General features: G+C 53.7%; 2 protein-coding genes across 8 annotated transcripts; one reads left to right on the top strand and one right to left on the bottom strand.

The window, feature by feature from the left end:
- Positions 1-130: 130 nt before the first annotated feature.
- On the bottom strand, positions 131-4,319 carry LOC125123560 (mitochondrial chaperone BCS1). Of its 4 annotated transcripts, XM_047773522.1 has the most exons (9): positions 4,068-4,132; positions 3,068-3,108; positions 2,490-2,858; positions 2,249-2,388; positions 1,849-2,043; positions 1,308-1,371; positions 903-1,072; positions 581-698; positions 131-443 (listed from the first exon to the last, which is right to left on the bottom strand). In XM_047773522.1, exons 3-9 carry the CDS (start codon positions 2,807-2,809, stop codon positions 191-193), a joined length of 1,260 nt encoding a protein of 419 aa, XP_047629478.1. In that variant the 5' UTR covers positions 2,810-2,858; positions 3,068-3,108; positions 4,068-4,132; the 3' UTR covers positions 131-190. The 4 variants fall into 4 exon arrangements, with proteins under 4 accessions (XP_047629478.1, XP_047629477.1, XP_047629480.1 ...); XM_047773521.1 differs by lacking the exon at positions 3,068-3,108 and having other exon boundaries at positions 4,068-4,319; XM_047773524.1 differs by lacking the exons at positions 3,068-3,108; positions 4,068-4,132 and adding an exon at positions 4,179-4,202.
- On the top strand, positions 4,276-23,077 carry ZNF142 (zinc finger protein 142). Of its 4 annotated transcripts, none has more exons than XM_047773502.1 (10): positions 4,276-4,438; positions 4,740-4,855; positions 6,428-6,741; positions 9,495-10,094; positions 11,538-11,702; positions 12,896-13,720; positions 16,591-16,768; positions 17,509-20,440; positions 21,101-21,206; positions 22,049-23,077. In XM_047773502.1, exons 3-10 carry the CDS (start codon positions 6,462-6,464, stop codon positions 22,516-22,518), a joined length of 5,556 nt encoding a protein of 1,851 aa, XP_047629458.1. In that variant the 5' UTR covers positions 4,276-4,438; positions 4,740-4,855; positions 6,428-6,461; the 3' UTR covers positions 22,519-23,077. The 4 variants fall into 4 exon arrangements, with proteins under 4 accessions (XP_047629458.1, XP_047629457.1, XP_047629456.1 ...); XM_047773501.1 differs by having other exon boundaries at positions 4,704-4,855; XM_047773500.1 differs by adding an exon at positions 4,984-5,125 and having other exon boundaries at positions 4,276-4,855.
- The last annotated feature ends 729 nt before the right edge of the window (positions 23,078-23,806 follow it).

Genomic DNA, 23,806 nt, shown 5'->3' with positions numbered 1-23,806 from the left:
CTTTGTCTTAGGCTCCGCCCCCAGCACTTTTGTGGTTGTCTGATGGCGCCTGTAGCCATCCATTTGACAGCCGCTGCTTTTCACTCAAGGACCAACACATGGAGGTAGGAAGGGAGGTCAGAGACCAGAGTGGCGTGATGGGTGTTTATTGATCCCCGAGAGGAGGAGAAAGCGGGGCACGTCCTGGTGGTCACCTCCTCAGAGAGTCAGCATGATGAACTGCCCCCTCGGGGTCATTTTTATACAGCATGAAGTAGCCCTGCACCTGGGCAGGACTGATCTGAGTCGTAGCTTGAAGGGCACGATCTGCAAAGGTCTCGGCCAGGGAAGGTGCCTGCCCGGGATAGAACCTCTGGAACATCTGGGTCAGCTGCCAGCGTGAGCAGTGGCCCACATACTCCTTCAGGTCTACTCGCCCGGGGCGTATCAGGGCAGGGTCGAGCCTAAGAGAAGACAGCAAAGGCAGAGCCATGAGCAGCAGGACCCCTAGTACCCGCAAAGTGGTCCCTCTGAACCTGGTGATCCTCCCAAGGCACCGAGGAGGTCTTGCCTCACAGTCTCAGAGCAGCTCGCTCTTTACCTGTCAACGTGGTTGGTGGTCATGAACACAATGCGTGCCTCAGTGGACGCCACGCCATCTAAGGCGTTGAGCAGTCCACTGAAGGTGAGACGACCTAGACCTTGGTACTTTACTGGGTCTGGAGGAAGGCAGAGAGAAAAAAGCACGGGTGGTCACAGCCCTCCTTCAAATGAGCATCTCCTTCTACTCCCACCCCTAGCCCACTCATCAGTGCCTCTCGTGAGCTAACCCAGCCGTCCTCCATCACCTCTCTGGATTTCTACTTTCTTCCACTGTTCCTCATTTAGAAACATTCCCTGTTCCCTCAGCTCCCCTCACTTACTCTCCGCAGCCAGGTCCCGACTGAGAAAGGCAGCATCCACATCCTCCAGGAGCACCAGGCTCTGCTGCGGGGCCACGCTCAGCAGGTGGTTGAGCCGGTCATCCGAGAGGCTGGAGTCTGTGAGACTCAGTAGGCAGATGCTGTGCTGCAGCTCCCCAGCCAGGGCTGTGCTATGGAGGAGGAGGGATGACAGGTAATTGGCAAGGCGGGAACCGGTCCTTGGGCCAACTGCTCACTCCTCCCTGTACTAATTTTGTCCCGGAGGCCTAAGCCTTCCACCAGCCCACCCTAGAGTCCCCAGGTCTCGTGTTTATCCTGGTCCCTGTTTGCCACATTTATTCCCCTCTCCAAGCCCACCAGCCCCATCGCCAATTTGAGGGTTAAGAGACGTTGGACTCTACTCACATAAAACTGCTCTTTCCGCAACCAGGGGGGCCGTAAAGCAGGTAGCCGCGTCTGTAGGGAATGCCTAGGAATACAGCCAGGCTGATGATCACGACCTAAAATGAGTCCTGCACTCGGCCCCAGAAGTCCACACTCATTCCCAAGCCTGCTCCCCAGAGGCCTGAGGACCTCAGCATCGGAAGAAATCATTCCCACAGGCAACTTTTCTTTCTTCCTCGTCTATGGGAATGGCACTGACCAGCCTGTTCCCTCCTGCTCTACCACCACATGAAAACCAGCCTGGCCAAGGAGTTCCCATTGTGGCGCAGCGGAAACACTCCGACTAGGAACCATGAGGTTGCGGGTTCGATCCCTGGCCTTGCTCAGTGGGTCAAAGATCTGGCATTGCTGTGAGCTGTGGTATTGGTAACAGACGTGGCTCTGATTCAACCCCTAGCCTGGGAACCTCCATATGGCACGAGAGTAGCAGCTCTAAAAACCAAAAAAAAAACAAAAAACAAAACAAAAAACCAGCGTGGCCAAGACCCTCGCTGCTTCTCACCTCTGTCAGTGTACCACTTGGGGTTATCGATGAATTCCCGGATGTCTCTGACAATTCGGTCAGCCAGACCCTGTTCTAGAACCACAGAATTCAGTGGCCGCCGGCGGCGCGGATAGCCGAAGGGGCGCCATTCAGAGCCCACAGCTGTGTACATCACTGTCTTCCCTTCCTCTTGCTGCAAGGCTAGTTCTCGAGCTGGGAGGGGGGAGATGAGACAAAGACACTAAGTCCTCTTTGCCACACGATTAGGCAGCGCTGTGCCATAACAGCTCCCCCTCACCCCGTGGGCTCAGATCCTCCTATGCCTCCTCTCCAAGCCTCTCTCCCTTTGATGCCAAATACCCCATCCCTGAAACGCCCATTCCCCACCCCCAGAAAGCCCACCCTGGGCCTCCCACACCTTCTTCCAGGATGTTGAAGAAAATCTTTCGGTCAGTGCCCAGAGCCGTGAAGGTAACAGACTCCCAGGGAGTCCCCGTCTGCAGGTCTATCATCTGCATCTCTCGGCTCCGTTCCACCCGGATCCATTTCCCCTGGTACCTGAATGAGAATGGTCAAAATGAGGCGAGGGAACAGGTCAAAGCCACCTCCTCTCCTTCTCCTTTTCCACGCTCAGAGCCCTCCCTGGCTCCCAGCCTTACCAGATAAAGTGGTTTCCAGGGCTAGGGACAAATTCAAACTTAGTGGAGATGCGACCACTCTCGTGCTGAAGGTACGAAGTCTCAACACTGAGGTGCTGAGTGCGGGCACTGTGGCGGGTGAGCCAGCTAAGCAACCAGGCGTAGCTCCTGTCTCGAGCAGGGACTTCCAGTGTGATCATATAATGGCGCCGGAATGCCACCAGGCCCAGCTGGGCGCCCTTCCGGGCCAACGCCAGGGCTGTGCCCACACCCACCAGCCCAAATCCGGCCCCAAAGTAGGGGTTGTCCTTCAGGGCCAGAACAAAGTCTGAGAAGGGCATCTTGAAAGGAAAACACTGAACCTTACAAGCCCCGAGGCATTTTCAAGACCTGGGGGTGGGGAACAGCAGAGATGGGACAAAGCACAAGATTAGTTTAGCAACTGGACTCTGAAATTTCTCCCCAACCCACCTCACCCCCTGCAGAAGCTGGGAGCAGGAAGGACAGGTCAGCATTACTCTGTGCTTCGATATGCTCCCTTTGCGGGATGGGATTCCAGGCCATGCATCCCATTTTGCCACTCATTATCCTGTTCCTACCGGTTTCCCGCCAGATGTCTCAGTCTGGAGATTCCTTAAACCTGAGAGAACAATATAACTGGCTTCACATCAGGGTAATGGATGGACAGAAATTTTGTGGTCCCTGTGACCAGCTAATATAGAAAGGGTCCCGCTAGCCAGAGTTAGCGGGGGATGAAGAAGCTACTCTCTTCGGTCAACCTGTCAGTAACCACCTGCCTTGTTATCATGAGTCATGTCCTTCAAATGCCCTCTCTTTTACATGCTCAACTCCTAATGTCCTGTTTGGCCCCTCATTACCTCCCACCTAAACTGTCTCTTTAAAATTAACTTTAGTTCTTGAAATGGCATCTTAAAGGTCTCCACGTTCTGCTTCACCAAGCTGCAATACAAGGGCCCAGATCTTTCTTCAGAAGGATCTGCTTCAATCCCATTACTTTCCCTACTCCTCCGACGGCTGGCTCTCAACAGGGCCCTGAATTAGGTAAAAACTCCTCTGCCTCCACAACAGGGCACCACCCACCTTTATGGCTTAGCTCCTAATACTCTGTTTAACAAATATGCAAACAACGCCATTCCTCCTTGCCCAAGCAGTTCTCCTGACTCAAAAAGGTTCATTCTAATTTCTTCCTTCCCTCATCTCCAGGTGAAGTCCTACCCATCTGCTACTTCCTCCATGGAGATTTTCCTGAATTCTCCCCAATAAAATGTACCCAGGTCTGATTCTAGACTGTCAGATCCCGAAGGGTAGGAGGTCAAATCGTTTCCAGCACACCTCCCTCGACCCCTGCCACTTGGCTCTGCGCCTGACACGCAGGGCGGTGAATAGACAGCAGTGACCTCGGCTGAGGCTCAGAATAGGATCCAGAATTCCCCCAATTCCTATGCACGGAAGGCCACAAAGCCGTTCCTGCCCCCGGTACTTGTGGGACGCCCAGAAGTCCCCTCCGGAACCCCACTACACCCCAGCTCGCGCCACCAGCAGCGTGGTTTGGAGTAATAGGTCACTCCGCCCCCTTACCGCCATGACTCTCTGGCCCTCCCTCTCGATGGTTTCACCTCCGCGCTCTTGGGGGAAGCGCCTCCAGGCCCCGCCCCCTGAGTTATTTCCCCTACTTCCCGCCACACCCACCGAGAGGGCCAGGCCACTCTGCTCCACAACTCTCGATGGTACTCCTGGGGCTTCGCGGCCGAGCGGTGGAGAGTTGAAGGAGGGAAAGATAGAGAGAATCATAGAGTACTCCGCCAGCCGCACAGAAGAAGAGAGAGCGGCCTCCAGTGCCCCAGGTCCTAGAGGCGGCTGGGCCGGAGGCGGTCGCACAAAAGGAGTCCCGGGAGGCCAGCTGCCGGTCAACCATAGAGATGCGGCTCCCGCCCGCCCGGGGCCGGGAGGTAAGCGAGCGAGGGCGGGGCGGGAACTAATCGGGAGAGCAGGCGGAGCGCGCCGGAGGCAAAAGTTTCTCGAGCCCCAGGATGAAGGTGGGCCTGGGCAGTGGGAACGCTCCGGAGAAGTGCTGAAGGGAGCGCGCCGACGAGCGGGACCCCAGGGCATCCCATCAGCCGCCCCAGTGCCTCCGTCGCGTCACTGCTGTGGACCCCGCCTGGTTACTCGCTGCCTCTCCTCAGGACCATAATCTTGATGATGCTCCATCCTAAGCCTTGCAGGTTACAAAAAGGCTTTCCCGTTTGCCAGCTCTTGTGACTCCCGCTCCCGCCCAATGATGTGGACGCTGTCATCGCCTCCACTTTACAGATAGGAAAGCTGAGGCCCAGAGAAGCGAAGTGATTGCATCTCCCCAAGACCACGCGGTGAGTCAGAGCCCACAGGCAAGTGGAAACCCGGGTTCCTTGGTCCCCAGGCCGGGTCTCATCCTTTCCTCGGGCCTTCTCTCTGCTCTGATTTGTCATTTCTTTAACTCAGCGCCTCTGCCCCAAAGGTCATTTCTTCTCTTGTGCTCGTCGGTGTCCCACTTCACTCCGCCTTCCAGCGGCAGAAGGGTCTCAGTCGAGACTACACTCCTCCTTGGCTCCCCCTCTAAGGCAAATACACCACCCAAGCTGGAAGATTCCTGATATTCAGTAAGTGGAGGTTGTGGTTTCCAGAGAATCCCTTGAGGGCAGAAGTGCACTGCCCCACCAGCTTCTGAATTTGGGTGATCGGGCTTTGAGTTGCAGAATTCTCACCTGTAACCTGGTTTCCTAGCCCTAGGCCCTTGCTCGACCTCCATGACTCAGTTTCATAAAGTGATTACCATCGTTCTTATTGTCAGTCTTACTGATTACTCATTACTCCGCTTAAACTGATTTTACCCATGTGTAAGAGGACATGCAATTTAGTTGACATTCATTTCTCAGATGGGTCCCAGTGTTCAACATGAGGCCGTAGTCAATGAGCTAGAAATTTCTGCAGATGTGCTACTTTATACATAAGGAATCACTGGCTTGGTACTTGGTAGATATCTAGCTTTACTTTGATGCATCCCTGTGTTTACAGTTCATCCATCACTTAGAATCCCCTTATTTGTCTGGATTGCATTAGACTGTTGGTAGCTGAGTTCAGTGAAGTGGTAGTGTCGATTATCTCCACTTAGAAAGCTCCTGGTCTAAGGAGGGAGACTGATAGGTAAACAGCAGTGCGGTGTTTCTGACAGGGCCACATCCAAGATGCCATTACAGCTCCCAGAGAGAGAAGCTTGGGTGAACGGTGTTAGGACGCCGTCGTTGTGGAAGTGACAATTGTTCAGATTCTTAAAGGGTAGTTAGGAGTTGGTTATCCAGACAAGCCGTAGAGATGGCAAAGGGGAAAAGGCCCATCAAGCTGGGGGCCAGGGGGTGGCTGGGGAGAGGAATGTGTGAGGATGTGGAAACAAAAGAGTATGTGATGAGTCTGGGAAATGGCAGCTCATTGGTGTGACTGGCTCAGAGATCTGTTGCGGGGAGAGATCGAAGATGAGTCTGATCAGCAGGGACCAGATTCTGAAGGAAGGGCCTTGAGCTAAGGACTAGTGAGCTCATAAGGTACTAAGAGGGGAAGGGACCTCTGAGATCCCTTGGCCCCACCCAGACTTACTGCAGATAAGAAAACCAAGATCTGGATTGCTTAATGATTTGACTGAGGTCACTTACCTCCAAAAGGTATAACCAAGAAATATCCATTGGCCACAACTTCCTGTCTCTTTCCTGTATTGACCCCATTACCACTTTTACGCTTTTTGTTCCAAACCTTGTCGCAAGAGGAAAACTTCTGTGTTAACTAGATATGGCATGCTGCCATTCTAGGAAATGCGTACTTGGGCAGGCACTGGGCTGTGTACCCACACCAACTGGGGGAAAAGTGAGAGATCTCATTAGATTTTATTTTTCTTCTGGTTGATTTATTAGCACTTAAGAGGCCACAGCACCCAAGTTGGTGGTGATGACAGACCCCGTGTTGGACACACAGCCAGCTAACGGCACGGGGGAGATGGATGGACTGTGCCCTGAGCTATTGCTGATCCCCCCACCTCTCTCAAATCGTGGAATCCTGGAGCCTGTCCAGAGCCCCTGTCCTTCTGAGAACCCTCCACCTTTGCCTGGCGATCCTGGCTGCCTGCTGGTAGAGGCCACAGCAACTGGAGAGGACACAGGGAACATGGAGATCATTGTGGAAGCAGTAGCTGGAAACCTGTCCCCAGGTGCTCCGGGAGAGACCCCAGGTACAAACCTGGTTGCTAGCGGGCCAGTGGGACCAGCAGCCCTGAGTTTTTGTCTGTGCTATTTTTGATCCTTATGTATAAATATGCTGAAGACACAAAGTAGCCTCCTATTTTTATCCTTAGAGATGTTGTAATTTGGCTTGCAGTGGGTGAATGTTGATTGAAGGCTGGCAAGGTGGTGCACAACTTGTACCAAGCTCTTGGCAGTCTCTCTCTCTGTGAGGCCTTCACATCCGCTAGGCAGGAATCCAGGAGGGAAGACCTTTCTGGCCTCTCTGCCCAATCCTTTCTCCTCTAGTGCTCAGGGATCGTTCCCTCCATGTTGACCCTCCCACCAGGAAGCACAGCCAGGGACTCGGCAAAAGGCCCAGCCTCTTTCTACCACCCAGGGTTTGGCAGGGCTTCCTAGAGGTAATCTGGTATTCCCCGCTCTGGTTTGTTGTGAATAACGTAGTTAACTCACCAAAGGCATGCCGTTAAGGGTGGGAGTTGAACATTTATATACATGCTGAAAGAAAGACTCGCCTCTTTGTTCTTCCCACATGTTCAACTTCTTATTTTTAGATATCTTTCCTGTTTTTAACAGTCATCCTCCAGCTACACTTGTACCAGTTTTCCTTGGCAGTGTGTAAAGAATACTGGGAAGCGTTAGCCAATTCGATCATATAATATTTCTAAATTTGATGTGGTGAAAGAAATAATAAATTAAGAAGGAACCTGGAAAAACATTTGCAGTCTATAAGGAAGCCTTAATACTTTTAAAACTCAAAGTTTTACAATAAGAAAAAGAAACAGTATACTTTTTTTTTTGAAGGGGGGAGGAATCTACATTGCAATTCACTGAAGAAGAAATACACATAGTCCATAACCGTAAGGATGCTTAATCTCACGAACACACAAATTCCAAATAAAAGTAACTACAAGATGCCATTTTTGTTTCTCAAATTTGGCAAATAGGTAGCACTATTTATAAAACTCGTGTTGGTGAGACTGTGGAGAAACAGGTACTATCTTATAGTTGATGGAAAGTATAAGTTAGTGTAATCTTTTGAAGTCAATTTATCTATGGAACATACTTTTTTTCTTTTTTTTTAATGTAACATACTTTAAAGTATGTGTACTTCGACTCAGGGGTGTAAATCTAGGGATCCATCCTGTAGAACTACTCACACACATGCACAGGGATGCAGGGATAAGGATGTGTAGGGCAGCTTTATTTGCAATGCTTGGAAACAACATAGATGTCCATCAGTAAGAGCAGAATTTCCTTTTGATTAATCCATGTTCTAAAGTACCATGAACTAGACAGAAAAAAATATGAGGTAGATCTAAATGTACTACTATGGGTAAAACTATCTCTGATATGTAGCAAGTGAAAAAAAAAAAGAGAGAGAGAGAGAATGGCCCCAAAGGCCTTAAAGGATGTAGGCCAAATTCTGTGTGTGAAAGTGAGGTGTTTCAAAAAAAACAAAAAAAAAAGGAGTTCCCGTCGTGGCCCAGTGGTTAACGAATCTGACTAGGAACCATGAGGTTGCAGGTTCGATCCCTGGCCTTCCTCAGTGGGTTAACAATCCGGCGTTGCCGTGAGCTGTGGTGTAGGTCGCAGACGCGGTTCGGATCCCATGTTGCTGTGGCTGTGGCTGTGGCTGTGGTGTAGGCCGGCGGCTATAGCTCTGATTGGACCCCTAGCCTGGGAACCTCCATATGCTGCGGAAACAGCCCTAGAAAAGGCAAAAAGACCAAAAAAAAAAAAAGTGAGGTGTCTATTCTTTATATACTTCCCATTTGAATTGTTGCGCTGAATTTTTATGTAAACTAACAAAAAATAGTGAAGAGGAAGAGGACCACCAGAATAAACATAGGATAAACCTGGGCTTCACCATGAACAAGCACGGTAGCCTTAACCTTGTAGAATCCCAGGTCCCTTTTAATGCAGTTGGAGGACCAAGCGAGAGTGAGCCCTGAGCCTTTCTTTGTCAAGGTGCTGCCCGTCGCTTAAGAAACAGCAGCAATTACTAAAATGTGATTTGGCTCATTTCAGAAAAAATGCTCTCCATTTGATGAATTGCTGTGCCTTTGAAAATCTCACAGAATCTGAAAAGTAACACTGTCATGTGTTTTGTAGCTTTTATCCCCAGGCTGTCATTTTCTACTTTTGGAATTTTCTCATTTTTTTATTTGGGCAAAATATATTGCCTTTTGTTAATGCTTTCTAGATTTCATCAATGCTTATTACACTCACTCACTTCCTGGGGGTTTTTTTGTGTTTTTTTTTGTGGGTTTTTTTTTGTTGTTGTTGTTGCTTTTTTAGGGCCACACCCATGGCATATGGAGGTTCCCAGGCTAGGGGTCGAATTGGAGCTACAGCTGCATCTCGGGGTCCCAGCTGTGTCTGTGACCTACACCACAGCTCACGGCAACACTGGATCCCCGACCCACTGAGCGAGGCCAGGGATTGAACCCTCGTCCTCATGGATACTAATTGGATTTGTTTCCGTTGCGCCACACAAGAACTCCTATGAAGTACCTACTTTGTGCCCAGTGTTATACAGGATACTGGGAATGCAAACCCACGTGCAGGATAGGCCATCCCTGACTTTACGGGGCTACAGTCCATGTGGAGAACCAGACTTACATCCATCTCCATTCCACGAATGTTAAAAGATTCACCCGCATTTTCTACTGGTAACTAATTCCTGTGAGTCTCGTTCCATCTGATTCTGTGCCTTTCTCTGTCGATCCTCTGCCTGCAGGTGTCCTGGTAAAGGTGGTGGAGGTGTACTTCTGTGAGCGCTGCGAGCAGAGCTTCGCAGAGCCCACTCTGTTGGCCCTACACCAGTGCCCCGAGACCCTAATGCAGCCTATGCAGGGCCTCACCAGCCCCCCGTGCTCTGTAGAGCTGCCCCCCAGCAACCTCACTCTCCCTGGCCCTCTGCAGGGCCAGAGTCCCCCAGATAGCCCCCTGCCATGCCCTGTGTGTAGACAAGAGTTTGCCCAGCCCCAGGCCCTGAAGAGCCACTTCAAGATTCACCGGGGCACTCCTGACACCTTCTCCTGCCCAGAGTCTGGCTGTGTGTTCTCTGCTCAAGATCGCAAGGGGCTCCAGCACCACCTGAGGCAGACCCACAGAGCACTCCCCGTGCCCTGCTCTTTCCGGGGCTGCCCCCTGCTCTTTGGGAGCCAGCAGGGCATGGAGCTGCACCGGCAGCTGCACTACCCTTTCCACTGCAACCATTGCAGCTTCGTGGGCTCCAACGTCAAACTCTTCCGGCAGCACCAGCGGAGCCATGGGGCCAGGACACAGGGAGAACTGTCTGCAGCTCAGGGTCTTCCACCCCAGGAGCTGCTGCCAGGTATGAGGCCAAGGTCTTGTGGGAGGGGCAGTTGTTTCCAGCGCTGTGAACATATGCTTGAATACAAGAGAACCCAGAGTGGCACAGAAGGACAGGGTTACTGGCTCATGTGGGAAGACATCGAGTCACTCTGGACCAGTCAGAATATATGAGACGAAGAGCAAGTCTTTGTCGGTGACAATGAATGAAGTTTGGCTTAGGCTATACTGCGGTCTAGAAGGTACTTAACGAATGTTCTCTTCTGATCCAGTTCAGAACTTTCTGAGGGCAGTGGCTGTAGCCACTGGTAGAATGCCTGTAGATTTCCTGATAGAGCAAATGAGATTAGACAGGAGAAGCTGAGATTATTTTAAAAAGAAACCTTTTAACCTTCAAGGAGTTCCTTTCTTGGCTCAGCGATTAACGAGCCCAATGAGTATCCATGAGGATGCAGGTTCAATCCCCGGCCTCGCTCAGTGGGTTAAGGATCTGGCATTGCTGTGGCTGTGGCGGAGGCCAGCAGCTGCAGCTCCACTTTGACCCCTAGCCTGGGAACCTCCACATGCCGGAAGGCCCTAAGAAGCAAAAAAGAGAGAGAAAGAGGGAGGGAGGGAGGAAGTGGTGCTTCAAGTGTTCTTATTGCTCTTGGTCTCAAAAAAAGGGGGAGGGGGCATAGGGTGAGTAGACGAGCAGGAGGAAATAGAGAAACCAGGCCAGGAGAGGCCAGGATCCTAATGAGAGAATCTGGCTTGCTAAGATTCATTGGTGTTCTGGTGCAAAGAGAAGATGCCTCTTTCCTGGGAAAAAGTCATACATCTTTGCCTTTCGGAGGCAGCTGCTTCTATGATGGATAGAATGGGTTAGAGAATGCAGGGTGTGGTCCTGAATTTGCTGAGTTGGGTGTTTCAGTAGAAGTTTAGAGGTCAGGGTATGGTCACGGGCACTGAGCACCAGCTGTCAGCCCTGGAGAGCTGTGCTGGGAGGGTACAGACTACCTGTTCTCTGCTTCTGCCCTCTACTTCAGTGACCTCCGAGCTCTTGCCTTCAAGGGCTCTGAGGTTTGATTTATTTTTATCAGTTATTTTATTTTATTTTATTTTTGCTTTTTAGGGCCATACCCGCAGCATATGGAGGTTCCCAGGCTAGGGGTTGAATCGGAGCTGTAGTCGCCAGCCTACACCACAGCCACAGCCACGCCAGATGTGAGCTGTGTCTGCGGCTCGCTCAAGGATACTAGTCGGGTTCACTACCGCTGAGACACACGGAGAACTCCTTGATTTACTTTAGGTTTCGAGCATTCCTGGCAACTCAGCCCCTGACCTTCCTATCTGTCTTGAATGGGGATAAGGTGATTTACTTAGAACCCAAGATTCCCTTAGGCTGAATTCTTCCAGCCAGTATGAGAAGCACAAGTGCTCAGCACTGCATTGGCTCCTCTAGTCATCAAGTTCTGTGTATCTGTAGCTCCCAAACTGTCCCCAGGAGAGGGAGAGCCTTCAGAGGAAGCAGGAACGCCCTTGCCTGGGCAGGAGTCAGCTGAAGAAGAGGACGTAGAGGAAGAAGAGGGTGGCAGCCAGAAGGACTCTCAGAAAGCCCTGGAGAAAGGCCAGGGGGCTCAGCAGTTGAAGGGTAAGGACATGCCGGGGCTGGAGCCTCTCGGTGGTGGGGAGAAATGGACTGGGGGGCGGGGTTCAAATCGAGGCTCCAGGGCTTGGTTTTCTGCGCTTTGGTTCAGCTCCATCAGTTGCTCATGTTCCACTCTGACATGTCTAGTGGAAAAGTGATAAATGGCTACAGAGCCTGGTGACACAGGGGTAGATGGAGTTTGCTCTGGGGGCTGGCTTTCCTCTGGCAGAAAGCGCTTTTGTGGGGAGAGAGAAGGTGATCTTCATATAATGAAGATGCCAGAGATTGCTGATGAGCAACCTCTATGGTCTGCCATTGAGCCCCTAGCATTGCTTTTCCGAATCCTTGCCTCCCAGTTTTCCATCTTGGTAGAACAGCATTTGAAACCCATCCCACAGGGAGCATGTTTACTCTCCGGTGACTGGGAAGGGTCTGCTTATGTTTACTACCAGCTCTCTGAGCTGGAGCTCTTAAGCCAGTTTCAGAAGTAAGAAGGCTCGCCTTCTCTTGTCCCTGCTCACTCCCCATCAGGTTCTTTTCCTTCTGACCAGCCCTGCTGAAAGTTCTGCCTGTCCCCATGGTCAAGGGCAGGAGGCACAAGAATGCTCCAACCCGATTGTTTTTTTGAGCTTTTTTTTTTTTTTTTTTTCCTGTCTCTTTGCCTTTCCTAGGGCCGTTCCTGCAGCATATGCAGGTTCCCAGGCTACAGGCTGAATCAGAGCTGTTGCCGTCGGCCTATGCCACAGCCACAGCAACGCGGGATCCGAGCCTCGTCTGCAACCTACACTACAGCTCACGGCAGCACCGGATCCTTAACCCGCTGAGTGAGGCCAGAGATGGAACCTGCAACCTCATGGTTCCTAGTCGGATTTGTTAACCACTGAGCCATGACGGGAACTCCTCTTGAGCTTTTCTAAATAACGCCTCCGGAATGGCGAGATGCTTGGGTGAAGCTCTTCCTACAGGCCACAGAAAGGTCTGAGGAGTCCTTGTGATTTTGTTTCTCTGAGTACTTAAACGCCTTGTTTCTCCTCTGAGACCGCAGCATTTGAGATGCTATTGTTTGGTTTCCTGCAGAGCAGGGTGTAAGGCCATGTGATCCATGTTTTGTCTGGGCGCATTGTGGTTCTCCCATTGTCTGGACAGTCCCCGACCTAACCAAGACTCACTCACCCCTCTGCCTTGCCTTCTCCCAGGGGATATGGCTTCGGGCACCGAGTCCCTCTTCAAGACCCACATGTGTCCAGAATGCAAGCGCTGCTTCAAGAAGCGGACCCACCTGGTGGAGCACCTACATCTCCACTTCCCAGACCCCAGCCTCCAGTGCCCCAACTGCCAGAAGTTCTTCACCAGTAAGAGCAAGCTCAAGACCCACCTGCTGCGGGAGCTGGGCCAGAAAGCCCACCGCTGCCCCCTGTGCCACTACAGTGCGGTGGAGAGGAATGCCCTCAACCGCCACATGGCCAGCATGCACGAGGACATTTCCAACTTCTACTCGGACACCTACGCCTGCCCCGTCTGCCGGGAGGAGTTCCGCCTCAGCCAGGCCCTTAAGGAGCACCTCAAGAGCCACACCGCAGCGGCCTCAGCCAAGCCACTGCCCCTCCGCTGCTTCCAGGAGGCCTGCAGCTATGTGGCCCCCGACCGCAAGGCCTTCGTGAAGCACCTGAAGGAGACCCACGGGCTGCGGGCCGTGGAGTGCCGCCATCACTCGTGTCCCATGCTCTTCGCCACGGTGGAAGCCATGGAGGCCCACCACAAGAGCCACTATGCCTTCCACTGCCCCCACTGTGACTTCGCCTGCTCCAACAAGCACTTGTTCCGCAAACACAAGAAGCAGGGCCATCCCGGCAGCGAAGAGCTGCGCTGCACCTTCTGCCCCTTTGCCACTTTCAACCCGGTGGCCTACCAGGACCACGTGGGCAAGATGCATGCTCACGAGAAGATCCACCAGTGCCCCGAGTGCAGCTTTGCCACGGCCCACAAGAGGGTGCTCATCCGCCACATGCTGCTGCACACCGGTAAGATGGCTTCCCCCTTCCCTCGGGTCACGGCGCTGAGGATGGTGATGGTGGAGCTCTTAGCACCGGCCAGACACGTGAAGGGCTTTGCGAATATCACCTAGGTCTCCGGACCTAGGATTCCTAGAGATAAATCAAGTCTTTGCCATTTACACACAAGCCTTCAGTCGAGTGTCACTCAGCTAGTCAACTGGTCAGGCTAGGCTTTGAGTCCAGGGACTCTGACCCGGAGCCTGTGCTCTGACTGCTGTGCTGTTGTGCACTTTTAGGGCCCTGTCCAGTTCTCCCCACCCCTAGTCAGGTCTGGATGGGCCCCCGCCCAGCCTGTTAAAGCAAAGAAACCCAGACCAGGACAGATGCTTTGCTTTGCAATTCAGGTTTTGTGATGTGCTGTGAGACAGGGTAAGGGAACTGAGCCATCCTTAGACGTTATAGCCTTGGCAGCCGTGATGCTGAAACACGATCCAGTCTGGTGCCCTGGAAGTTGCAGGTGTTTCAACTCAGACTCTTCGTTGGTAACCTGCATTACTGATGCTTTGAGTAAAAACCAAACAGGCTTCCTGTTGTAGCATCCTCCCATTTGTGATCTCTATGGCAGCATCAGTCGATTGATAAGACATTAAAACATCTCATCTGGAGTTCCCATCATGGCTCAGGGGAAACGAATCTGACTAGCATCCATGAGGACTCAGGTTCGATCCTTGGCCTTGCTCAGTGGGTTAAGGATCTGGTGTTGCTGTGAGCTGGGGTGTAAGTCGCAGATGCAGCTCACATCTGGTGTTGCTGTGGCTGTGGTGTAGGCCAGCGGCTATTGCTCCGATTTGACCCCTAGCCTGGGAACCTCCATATGCCGTAGGTGTGGCCCTAAAGAGCAGAAAAAAAATATCAAAGATTCTTCAGTCGGGAGGGCAGATTTTAGGCTGCTTGTGGCGAAACCATTGTTCCCATGAAACAGTTCATTTCTGTTCAGGCTTTAGTCACAAAATCTCATTTTTCTGAAGCCTTTCCTAAAACCTCACATCTCTACAAACATAGTTACTTTTATTGCCCTTCACTCTGTTGTGCTACCAGAGCCTGTGTTTTTTAGAAATTGAAGGTGTGTGGCAACCCTGTGCTGTCAGATGATGGTTAGCATTTTTTTTTAGCAATAAAGTACTTTTTAATTAAGGTATGTATATTGTTGTAGTTCCCCTTGTGGCTCAGCAGTAATGAACCCAACTAGTATCCATGGGGATGCAGGTTCGATCCCTGGCCTCGTTCAGTAGGTTGAAGGATCCATTGTTGCCATGGAGCTGTGCTGTAGGTCGCAGACACAGCTCGGATCCTGTGTTGCTGTGGCTGTGGTGTAGGCCGGCAGCTGTAGCTCTGATTGGACCCCTAGCCTGGGAACCTCCATATGCCGCAGATGTGGCCCTAAAATGACCAAAAAAAAAGGTATGTACATTGTTGTGTTAGACATGATGCTACTGCACTTAATAGACTGCAGTATAGTGTAAACATAACTTTTACATATACATGGGAAACCAAAAAGTGTGCCTTGCTTTGTTGTGCCGGTCTGGAACTGAACCCACAATTCTCTCCGAGGTAGGCCTGTGTGGTGCTTTATCGTTTACAGAGTTCTTTCACATCGATGATCTCATTTAATCCATAATAACCATCTTGTAAGAAAGGCAAGGACAGATGAGAAACCCTGAGCATTTAAACGGCCTGTGTCAAGAGCATATAGGACCAGAGCCAGGACCCCACGTTGCTTGCCTTTCACCTTAAGGAGAGGGGCTGGGAGGGGGTCACAGGGAAGGGTACTGGAGAAGCTTGGCCCTTCAGGTCTGAGTGCCAGGTCTTGACCAACTACAGGGACAGCTCATCCTTGAGCACTTGCTGGGCACCACTGAGGACTTTGGGCCATCTCATAATGTTCATATCAACTACGTGAGGTCAATATTTTTGTCGCCTCCTTCCTAGAGACCAGGAAACTGAGATGTAGAGGGGTTAAATAATCTGCCCAAGGCCACACAGTAGTAAACTGGGGCTTGAATTGTTGCTTAGGAGCTGTGTGGTTTCTCCATGTCTCAGCTTCATCCTCTCAAAAATGGGGTAATCCTTGGAGTTCCTCTCATGCCTCAGTGGTTAACAAATCCGACTAGGAACCATGAGGTTGCGGGTTCGATCCCTGGCCTTGCTCAGTGGGTTAAGGATCTGGCGTTGCCATGAGCTGTGGTGTAGGTTGCAGATGTGGCTCGGATCCCGCGTTGCTGTGGCTCTGGCGTAGGCCGGCAGCTACAGCTCTGATGAGACCCTTGGCCTGGGAACCTCCATATGCCACAGGAGCAGCCCTAGAAAAGGCAAAAGAAAAAAAAAAGAAAAAGAAAAATGGGGTAATCCTAACATCTGCCTCCTAAGGGCTGTCATGAGGGGTCAGTAAGGAGGCATTTGCATAAAGTGCTCAGAAAGCTGCCTGGCACCTGGTGAGCTCTGTATGAATGTCAGCTATTAATATCTTTATTACTGTGTTGGACTCCAGCATCACAGTTGTTTACCACTGTGTCTTCTTGCCGTCATTTTTCTATTCCTCTTCCGCAAAACTGGCGGAAATTGGGCCACGTGGAGCAGTGGGCCATTAGTGCCCGTAAGTTGTATGTAGAACACGTCCCGAGTGGACCTTAACGCTGATTTTTGAAGAGCTGGCTCTGCGCTTTCCCCTCATCTTCCTCCGCGGCGGGGTGGCTCAGTGGTCACCTGAGACCTCAGCATCGGCACCTCGGCTTCCACTCGCGCTGGGCGGCAGGGCGAGCTGGCTGGGGAAGATGTCCATCTGCTCCCCTGGTCTGACCTGTCTTCTCTCCCCTCTCACCCCCTCCCCACCCTCAAAGGCGAGAAGCCACATAAGTGCGAGCTGTGCGACTTCACGTGCCGAGACGTGAGCTACCTGTCCAAGCACATGCTGACCCACTCCAACGCCAAGGATTACATGTGCACCGAGTGCGGCTACGTCACCAAGTGGAAGCACTACCTCAGCGTGCACATGCGGAAGCACGCGGGGGACCTCAGGTGTGAGCGCACGCGGGCCGCCCTCCCTAACCCAGCAACCTGGGGCTAAGCTCCCTGCCCTGGAGGTCAGCTCCTGGCCCCAGAGAGACTCCTTCGAACTGCTCTCTGCTCCTGTCATCTCGCTGATCCATGTCTGTAGCTGCTCTCTGGGCCTGGCGCCCAGTCTGCACACTGAGAGCTCTCTGGGCACTGAGAAGGGTGTATAGACCCAGAGCAGAGGCCCAGAGACGAAGGTATCACTTGAGTTCTCAGAGTCCCGTCCTGGCGAAGTAGATGGGCTGCACTTGTGGCCCTCATCCCGGCCACTTCCAAGTCCAGGCACGTTCCCCTCGGATCTGTGAGTACAGCTGGCTCCAGGGTTTCTCCTCGGCTTTCGTGCCTCCGTGGGAGAGAGGGAACTAGGCATAGACACCTGCCCCCTGGGGCTGTGGCCGAGGCAGCTCCTCGGACGTCCGCAGAAGTTTGCTGGCTTCCTGCTGTCTTCCCTTTAGGAAGCAGTGTAGTGTTGTTAGAACATAAACCCTGGAGCTCCACTCCACCCTCTCTGCCCGTCACTTCTTTTGTCACTCCAGGCAAGTTGTTCCCTTCAGTGCCTATTTCATAGGGCAGCAGAAAAGATGATTCAATTAGATAACACACGTCCAGCACTGAGTGTGGAGCCTGGCCCGTAGTAGGTATTTATGTAGCGACTGGTAGTTGCTATGATTGGTTTCCTAATGGTGATTTTCCCCCCTCACCAGATACCAGTGCAACCAGTGCTCCTATCGCTGCCACCGGGCTGATCAGCTGAGCAGCCACAAGCTGCGGCACCAGGGCAAGTCCCTGATGTGTGAGGTGTGCGCCTTCGCTTGCAAGCGGAAATATGAGCTGCAGAAGCATATGGCTTCCCAGCACCACCCCAGCGCGCCAGCGCCACTCTACCCCTGCCGCTACTGCAGCTACCAGAGCCGCCACAAGCAAGCCCTGCTGAGCCACGAGAACTGCAAGCACACCCGCCTCCGCGAGTTCCGCTGTGCCCTCTGCGACTACCGCACCTTCAGCAACACCACCCTCTTCTTCCACAAGCGCAAGGCCCATGGCTACGTGCCTGGGGACCAGGTCTGGCAGCTCCGCTACGGCAGCCAGGAACCAGAGGGGGCCGGGCAGTGCCCAACACCCCCGCCAGGCTCCGAGCCCTCAAGCCAGTTGTCTGCCCAGCCTGAAGGGCAAGAGCACACCTCAGAGACTGTGGTGGACCCCAGGTTGGACCAGGCCCTGCCAGAGACCAGCGAGGAGGACAGTGCTGGGAGACAGGATGGCGGCGAGGCTCCCCGGGCAGATGACCTGGTTGGCAGCCCCAGCCCAGCGGAGGTAGATGAGGGCAGCTGCACGCTGCACCTGGAGGCCCTGGGGGTGGAGCTGGAGCCCGTGGCCGACCCACCCCTTGAGGAAATCACCGAAACAGCTCCTGAGGCATTCAGGCCCCTGGAGCCCTCTGGTCCTCTGAGGCTGGAAGGGCCAGATGGAACCCTGACAGAGCTGTCTACCTTTGAAGGTGCCGGCACCTCCGGCCTGGGTACCGAAGAGGAGCCCATTCTGGAAAAGCCAGTTTCTGAGCCCCCTACAAATGCGCCTTCCTCAGAGGAGCCCCCTAACAGCTGGGCGGAAACCTTCAAGGCAACACCCCCCACGGAGACAGCACCCCTGCCCCAGTTCCCTGAGTCAGAGTCCTTGCTCAAGGCCCTAAGGAGGCAGGACAAAGAGCAGGCAGAGGCACTGGTGCTGGAGGGGCGGGTTCAGATGGTAGTGATACAGGGCGAGGGGCGGGCTTTCCGCTGCCCGCACTGCCCTTTCATCACCCGCCGGGAGAAGGCGCTGAGTCTGCACTCCAGGACCGGGTGCCAGGGCCGCCGAGAGCCCCTGGTGTGCCCTGAGTGTGGGGCCAGCTTCAAGCAGCAGCGCGGCCTCAGCACCCACCTGCTGAAGAAGTGTCCTGTTCTGCTTAGAAAGAACAAGGGCTTGCCCAGACCAGATTCGCCCATCCCTGTGCATCCTCTGCCCGTGGACACCCTGGCCTCAGGGGATGCAGCAGGTGGGAAGCCCCCACCTGCACCCTTAGAAATAGAGATCGCGCTCCCGAAAGATGCTCCTCCTGAGCCTCCTGGGGAGCCAGGAAAGCTAGAGGAGCCTCTTGCCGCCCTCTCGGGCTCCGCAGTCTCTCCTGCAGGAGACTCCTTGCCCACCGAGGCCCCTGAGAAGTTCCACTTCGAGCAGGGCAAGTTTCACTGCAACTCGTGCGCGTTCCTTTGCTCGCGCCTCTCCTCCATTACCTCTCACGTGGCTGAAGGCTGCCGGGGCGGACGGGGCGGCGGTGGAAAGCGAGGGGCCTCTCAGACCCAGCCTGTTGTGTCCCCGCTGAGCAGTGGGGACTCTGCTTCCCTGAGCAGTGGGGGTACAGAGCTCAGCCCTGGTGGCGGGGACACCACTCGGCTTCCAAAGCAGAAGGGGGCCCGCTTCTCCTGCCCCACATGTCCCTTTAGCTGCCATCAAGAGCGGGCCCTGAGGACTCACCAGACCCGCGGCTGCCCCCTCGAGCCGTCGGGAGAGCTGCGCTGTGGCCTCTGCCCCTTCACGGCTCCTGCACCTGCTGCCCTGCGGCTCCACCAGAAGCGGAGGCACCCCGCCGCAGCCGGGGCCCGCGGCCCCCGGCCCCCGCTTCAGTGTGCGGACTGTGGCTTCACCTGTAAACAGAGCCGGTGCCTCCAGCAGCACCGGCGGCTCAAGCATGAGGGAGTGAAGCCTCATCAGTGCCTTTTCTGTGACTTTTCCACCACCAGACGGTACCGGTTGGAGGCTCACCAGTCCCGACACACTGGGGTTGGCCGCATCCCCTGCAGCTCCTGTCCCCAGACATTTGGTACCAACTCAAAACTGCGCCTGCACCGGCTGAGGGTCCACGACAAGACACCGACCCACTTCTGTCCGCTCTGTGACTACAGTGGCTACCTTCGCCACGACATCACGCGCCACGTCAACAGCTGCCACCAGGGCACCCCAGCCTTTGCCTGCCCCCAGTGCGAGGCCCAGTTCAGCTCTGAGACGGCGCTCAAGCAGCACACTCTGCGCCGGCACCCCGAGCCGACGCCCCCAGCCCCCGGCTCTCCCGCGGAGGCCACCGAGGGCCCCCTGCACTGCTCCCACTGTGGGCTGCTGTGCCCCAGCCCCGCCAGCCTGCGGGGGCACACCCGGAAACAGCACCCCCGGCTCGAGTGTGGGGCCTGTCAGGAGGCCTTCCCCAGCCGGCCGGCACTGGACGAGCACCGGAGGCGGCAGCATTTCAGCCACCGCTGCCAGCTCTGTGACTTTGCTGCCCGGGAGCGGGTGGGCCTGGTGAAGCACTACTTGGAACAGCATGAGGAGACCTCGGCCACAGCAGTGGCCTCAGCCGGGGACGGGGATGCCGGCCAGCCCCCTCTACGCTGCCCCTTTTGTGACTTTGCGTGCCGCCATCAGCTCGTGCTAGATCACCACGTGAAAGGGCACGGGGGCACCCGGCTCTACAAATGCACTGACTGCGCTTATAGCACCAAGAACCGGCAGAAGATCACCTGGCACAGCCGCATCCACACTGGAGAAAAGCCCTACCGCTGTCACCTCTGTCCCTATGCCTGTGCTGACCCCTCCCGCCTCAAGGTAAGGACAGGGACTGTGGGGTTTGCGAACAGAAGGACTGCAGGCTGTGCGCTCCTTCTGTGGCACAAGAGAACCACCTGGGTTCTCTAATCCCAGCTCTTCTGAATATTAGCTCTGGGACTTTGGTCCAGTCCCTTAACTTCTCCGGGCCTCAGATTCCTCCTTTGTGAAAAGGGGATAATACTCCATAGGGTTGTTGCAAAGGTAAAATTCCATGATGCATGCTTGGCATGCGATGAAATCATGTAGTAATAGGTTGGGAGTAATCTGGATAATAACAGCAAACGCTTATTGAACACTTCCACTGTATCTCAGACACTAATTTTTAATCCTTTCAAAAATAGGAGATATGATTACTTATACTCGTTCCCATTTTACAGAATAATAAGCTGAGAATTAGAGGTCAGGGCGCCCAAAGACACATGTTCAGTGGCAGAGCTGAGATAGGGCAGACCCGGGGGCAGGCCCAGTGGGTTAGGATGGTGTCGTAGGAACTGGCCAAGGGGTGCCAGTTGGCAGTGGGGGAGAATGGGTGGGAGTGGAGCAGGGAACAGGATTATCTGCCAACAGCGTCTCTGCCTGCTTGCCCCATTTCCACATCCACCGAGTACCAAAGGGTGCCCATTTTCTGAGTGGACTCTTTGCTCTTCCCTCCTCCAGTATCACATGCGGATCCACAAGGAGGAACGGAAGTACCTGTGCCCCGACTGTGGCTACAAGTGCAAGTGGGTCAACCAGCTCAAGTACCACATGACCAAGCACACAGGTGAGTCGGGGTGGTTTGGACAGGCCCGAGGGGTTCCCCTGTTCCCTGCGGTGGCATCTGTCCTTGCTCACAGTCACGGAGCATCAGTGTTCACATCGAGGGGAATGGGTAGGCTGAAAAGCCAGAATAGCTTCCCAACCCACTGAAAACCTATCAGAATCAGGGGAGAGATGAAGCTCAGAGTCTGGGATGCATCCTTTGCAAAAGCTTCCCCGGGGATTGTGGCACAAGGCCGCCCACCTGCTGCTGAGAACCCCCCAACTCAAACATGAGGGACAGAGTGGGTCTGCCTGGTCCGTACAGAGACAGGATGAAACTGTCATGAGTGGGGAGAAGAAAGTAGAAGGGTCACCCGTTTTAACTTGTCCTGCTCCTGGCTGCAGAGTCCATGTGACCGATGGCGTGCCTGGGATTGTTGCGTGTGGGCCCCTTGTGTGGAGGAATTAACCAGATGCATTTCAGAGCCCTCTGCATCTATGAATGCCACTTCTGTTGCCTTTACCCCTTCCCTCATAAGCATTTTCTTTTACTTCTTGTGTCAAACAAGGAGTTGTATTTTAATGGATTCCTAGTTCCATGTATACTCCCTGACCAAAGGGAGGTTGGAACTCCCCATGTAGAAACCCTAGTATATTTGAGTATTTATCGCTGTCAGATGGCTACTTAGGGGTCCGCGTAGTTATCAGCATCCATTGAGCACCCGCTGTATACAAGGAGCTGTGTTGGGAGAAGGGCACACCTGTGGCATGTGTTCCTTATGTCCCAAGATCACCTTGACTCTTCTGGTTCCACCCATCCTTGTTCCACCTCCTTCTGTGGTGATTTTGTTCCCTGTCCTACAGGACTGAAGCCATACCAGTGTCCTGAGTGTGAGTACTGCACCAACCGGGCCGACGCGCTGCGCGTGCACCAGGAGACACGGCACCGGGAAGCGCGGGCCTTCATGTGTGAGCAGTGTGGCAAGGCCTTCAAGACGCGCTTCCTGCTGCGCACCCACCTGCGCAAGCACAGTGAGGCCAAGCCCTACGTGTGCAACGTGTGCCACCGTGCGTTCCGCTGGGCCGCAGGCCTGCGCCATCACGCCCTCACCCACACTGACCGCCACCCGTTCTTCTGCCGCCTGTGCAGCTACAAGGCCAAGCAGAAATTCCAGGTGGTCAAGCACGTGCGCAGACACCACCCTGACCAGGCTGACCCAAGCCAGGGCGTGGGCAAAGACCCCACCACCCCCACGGTGCACCTGCATGACGTGCAGTTGGAGGGTCCCAGCCCTCCTGCTCCTGCTGCTCCCCCCACCGGACCTGAGGGCTGAGAGCCTCCCCAGATAAGAAGAGGGTGTGGGCGCGTGCGGTGCAGACTGGAGCCGGAGCCAGCCTGGGAGCTCAGGGCCCAAGGAAGGGCTGGCTTCAGGGTGCCAGGGAGGCTGGAACCCTCCCGGGACTCTGGCTGTAGTACTTGGAAGTTGACATAAAAGGGAGACATGGACCACAAATTGGCTTCTCTTGAGGCACACTGTGTTTTTAACCTATGAATTCCTAATTTTTTTTCACCATCACTTCGCCAAAGTCCCTGCCTATAAGATCGTGATTTTACCCATTTCATCTTCTCTTTCCTTCTTACCGTGTCAAGTCCTGTTTTCCTTCAGCATCCTCAAAACAGTTGTATCTAACTGCATGTGCTGTTGTGCCCACTGCTCTGTAACGCATGGTAAATGATCTGTAGCTCGTATAGACTCGTCCAAGTCCTGACCTCACACTGCCCTGCTGTCATCTCAGTCTGCCCCGTCCCCTCTCAGACCTCTGTCTCTCCTTTGTCTCCTTCCGTCTTCACCGAGTGATTGATTCTAAAACAGGCCTACGTCTGCCTTCTTCTCTCTGTTCTTGAGCCCGAATCGGCCCTTGCCCTGCTCCCTATTTCTGAGTCCCTCTATCCAGCTGGAGAGGGAGGATTGCCCCCCAGGAAGCATCCTCCCGGAAGCAGCTTAATTCAGCATCCATCCCAGACTGGCTCAGCAGCTACACGAGAGTTAAAGCACAAGGACAGGGTGAAAGGCAGACGGCTGGGGAGGTAGATCTCTAACCCAGAATTCCATCACTGCCTCACAATGACTGTGGAAGTAACCATCGAAACCGAAACATACTGGGGAAGTTGAAAGCGGTGCTATTAATAATTATGCTGAGACATCAGACATAAACCAGGACTATTCCAGGCAAAGTCTTCAGGAGGGCTGGGATCACATAGCTCCTTTTTTTTCTTTGTTTGTTTGTTTGTTTTGTTTTTTAGTGCCACACTAGCAGCATACTGGAGATTCCCAGGCTAGGGATCTAACTGGAGCTACAGCTGCTGACCTGTGCCACAGCCGCGTCTGCGATTACACCACAGCTCACAGCAACATGGGATGGGATCACAAAATGCTTTGTCTCCTCCTTTTGCTTTGCCCCTTAGAAGCCATACTGATTACCCTTTCTGTGTAGTATGTTGGGGGGGGGGCAGTGGCTGGAAACCTTGTTTTTCCACCTTTTCCCTACCCTACTCATGTACCCAAATGTCCCCAACCCTTGTTCCTCCCCTTCTTGCCCAGCAATGAGAGGCCATACTCA

The sequence above is a fragment of the Phacochoerus africanus genome, chromosome 3 (genome assembly GCF_016906955.1).
Source record: "Phacochoerus africanus isolate WHEZ1 chromosome 3, ROS_Pafr_v1, whole genome shotgun sequence".
Classification (NCBI taxonomy): Eukaryota; Metazoa; Chordata; class Mammalia; order Artiodactyla; family Suidae; genus Phacochoerus; species Phacochoerus africanus.
The sequence above is the reverse complement of the archived record's forward strand: the minus strand, read 5'-3'. Positions and strand labels throughout refer to the sequence as shown.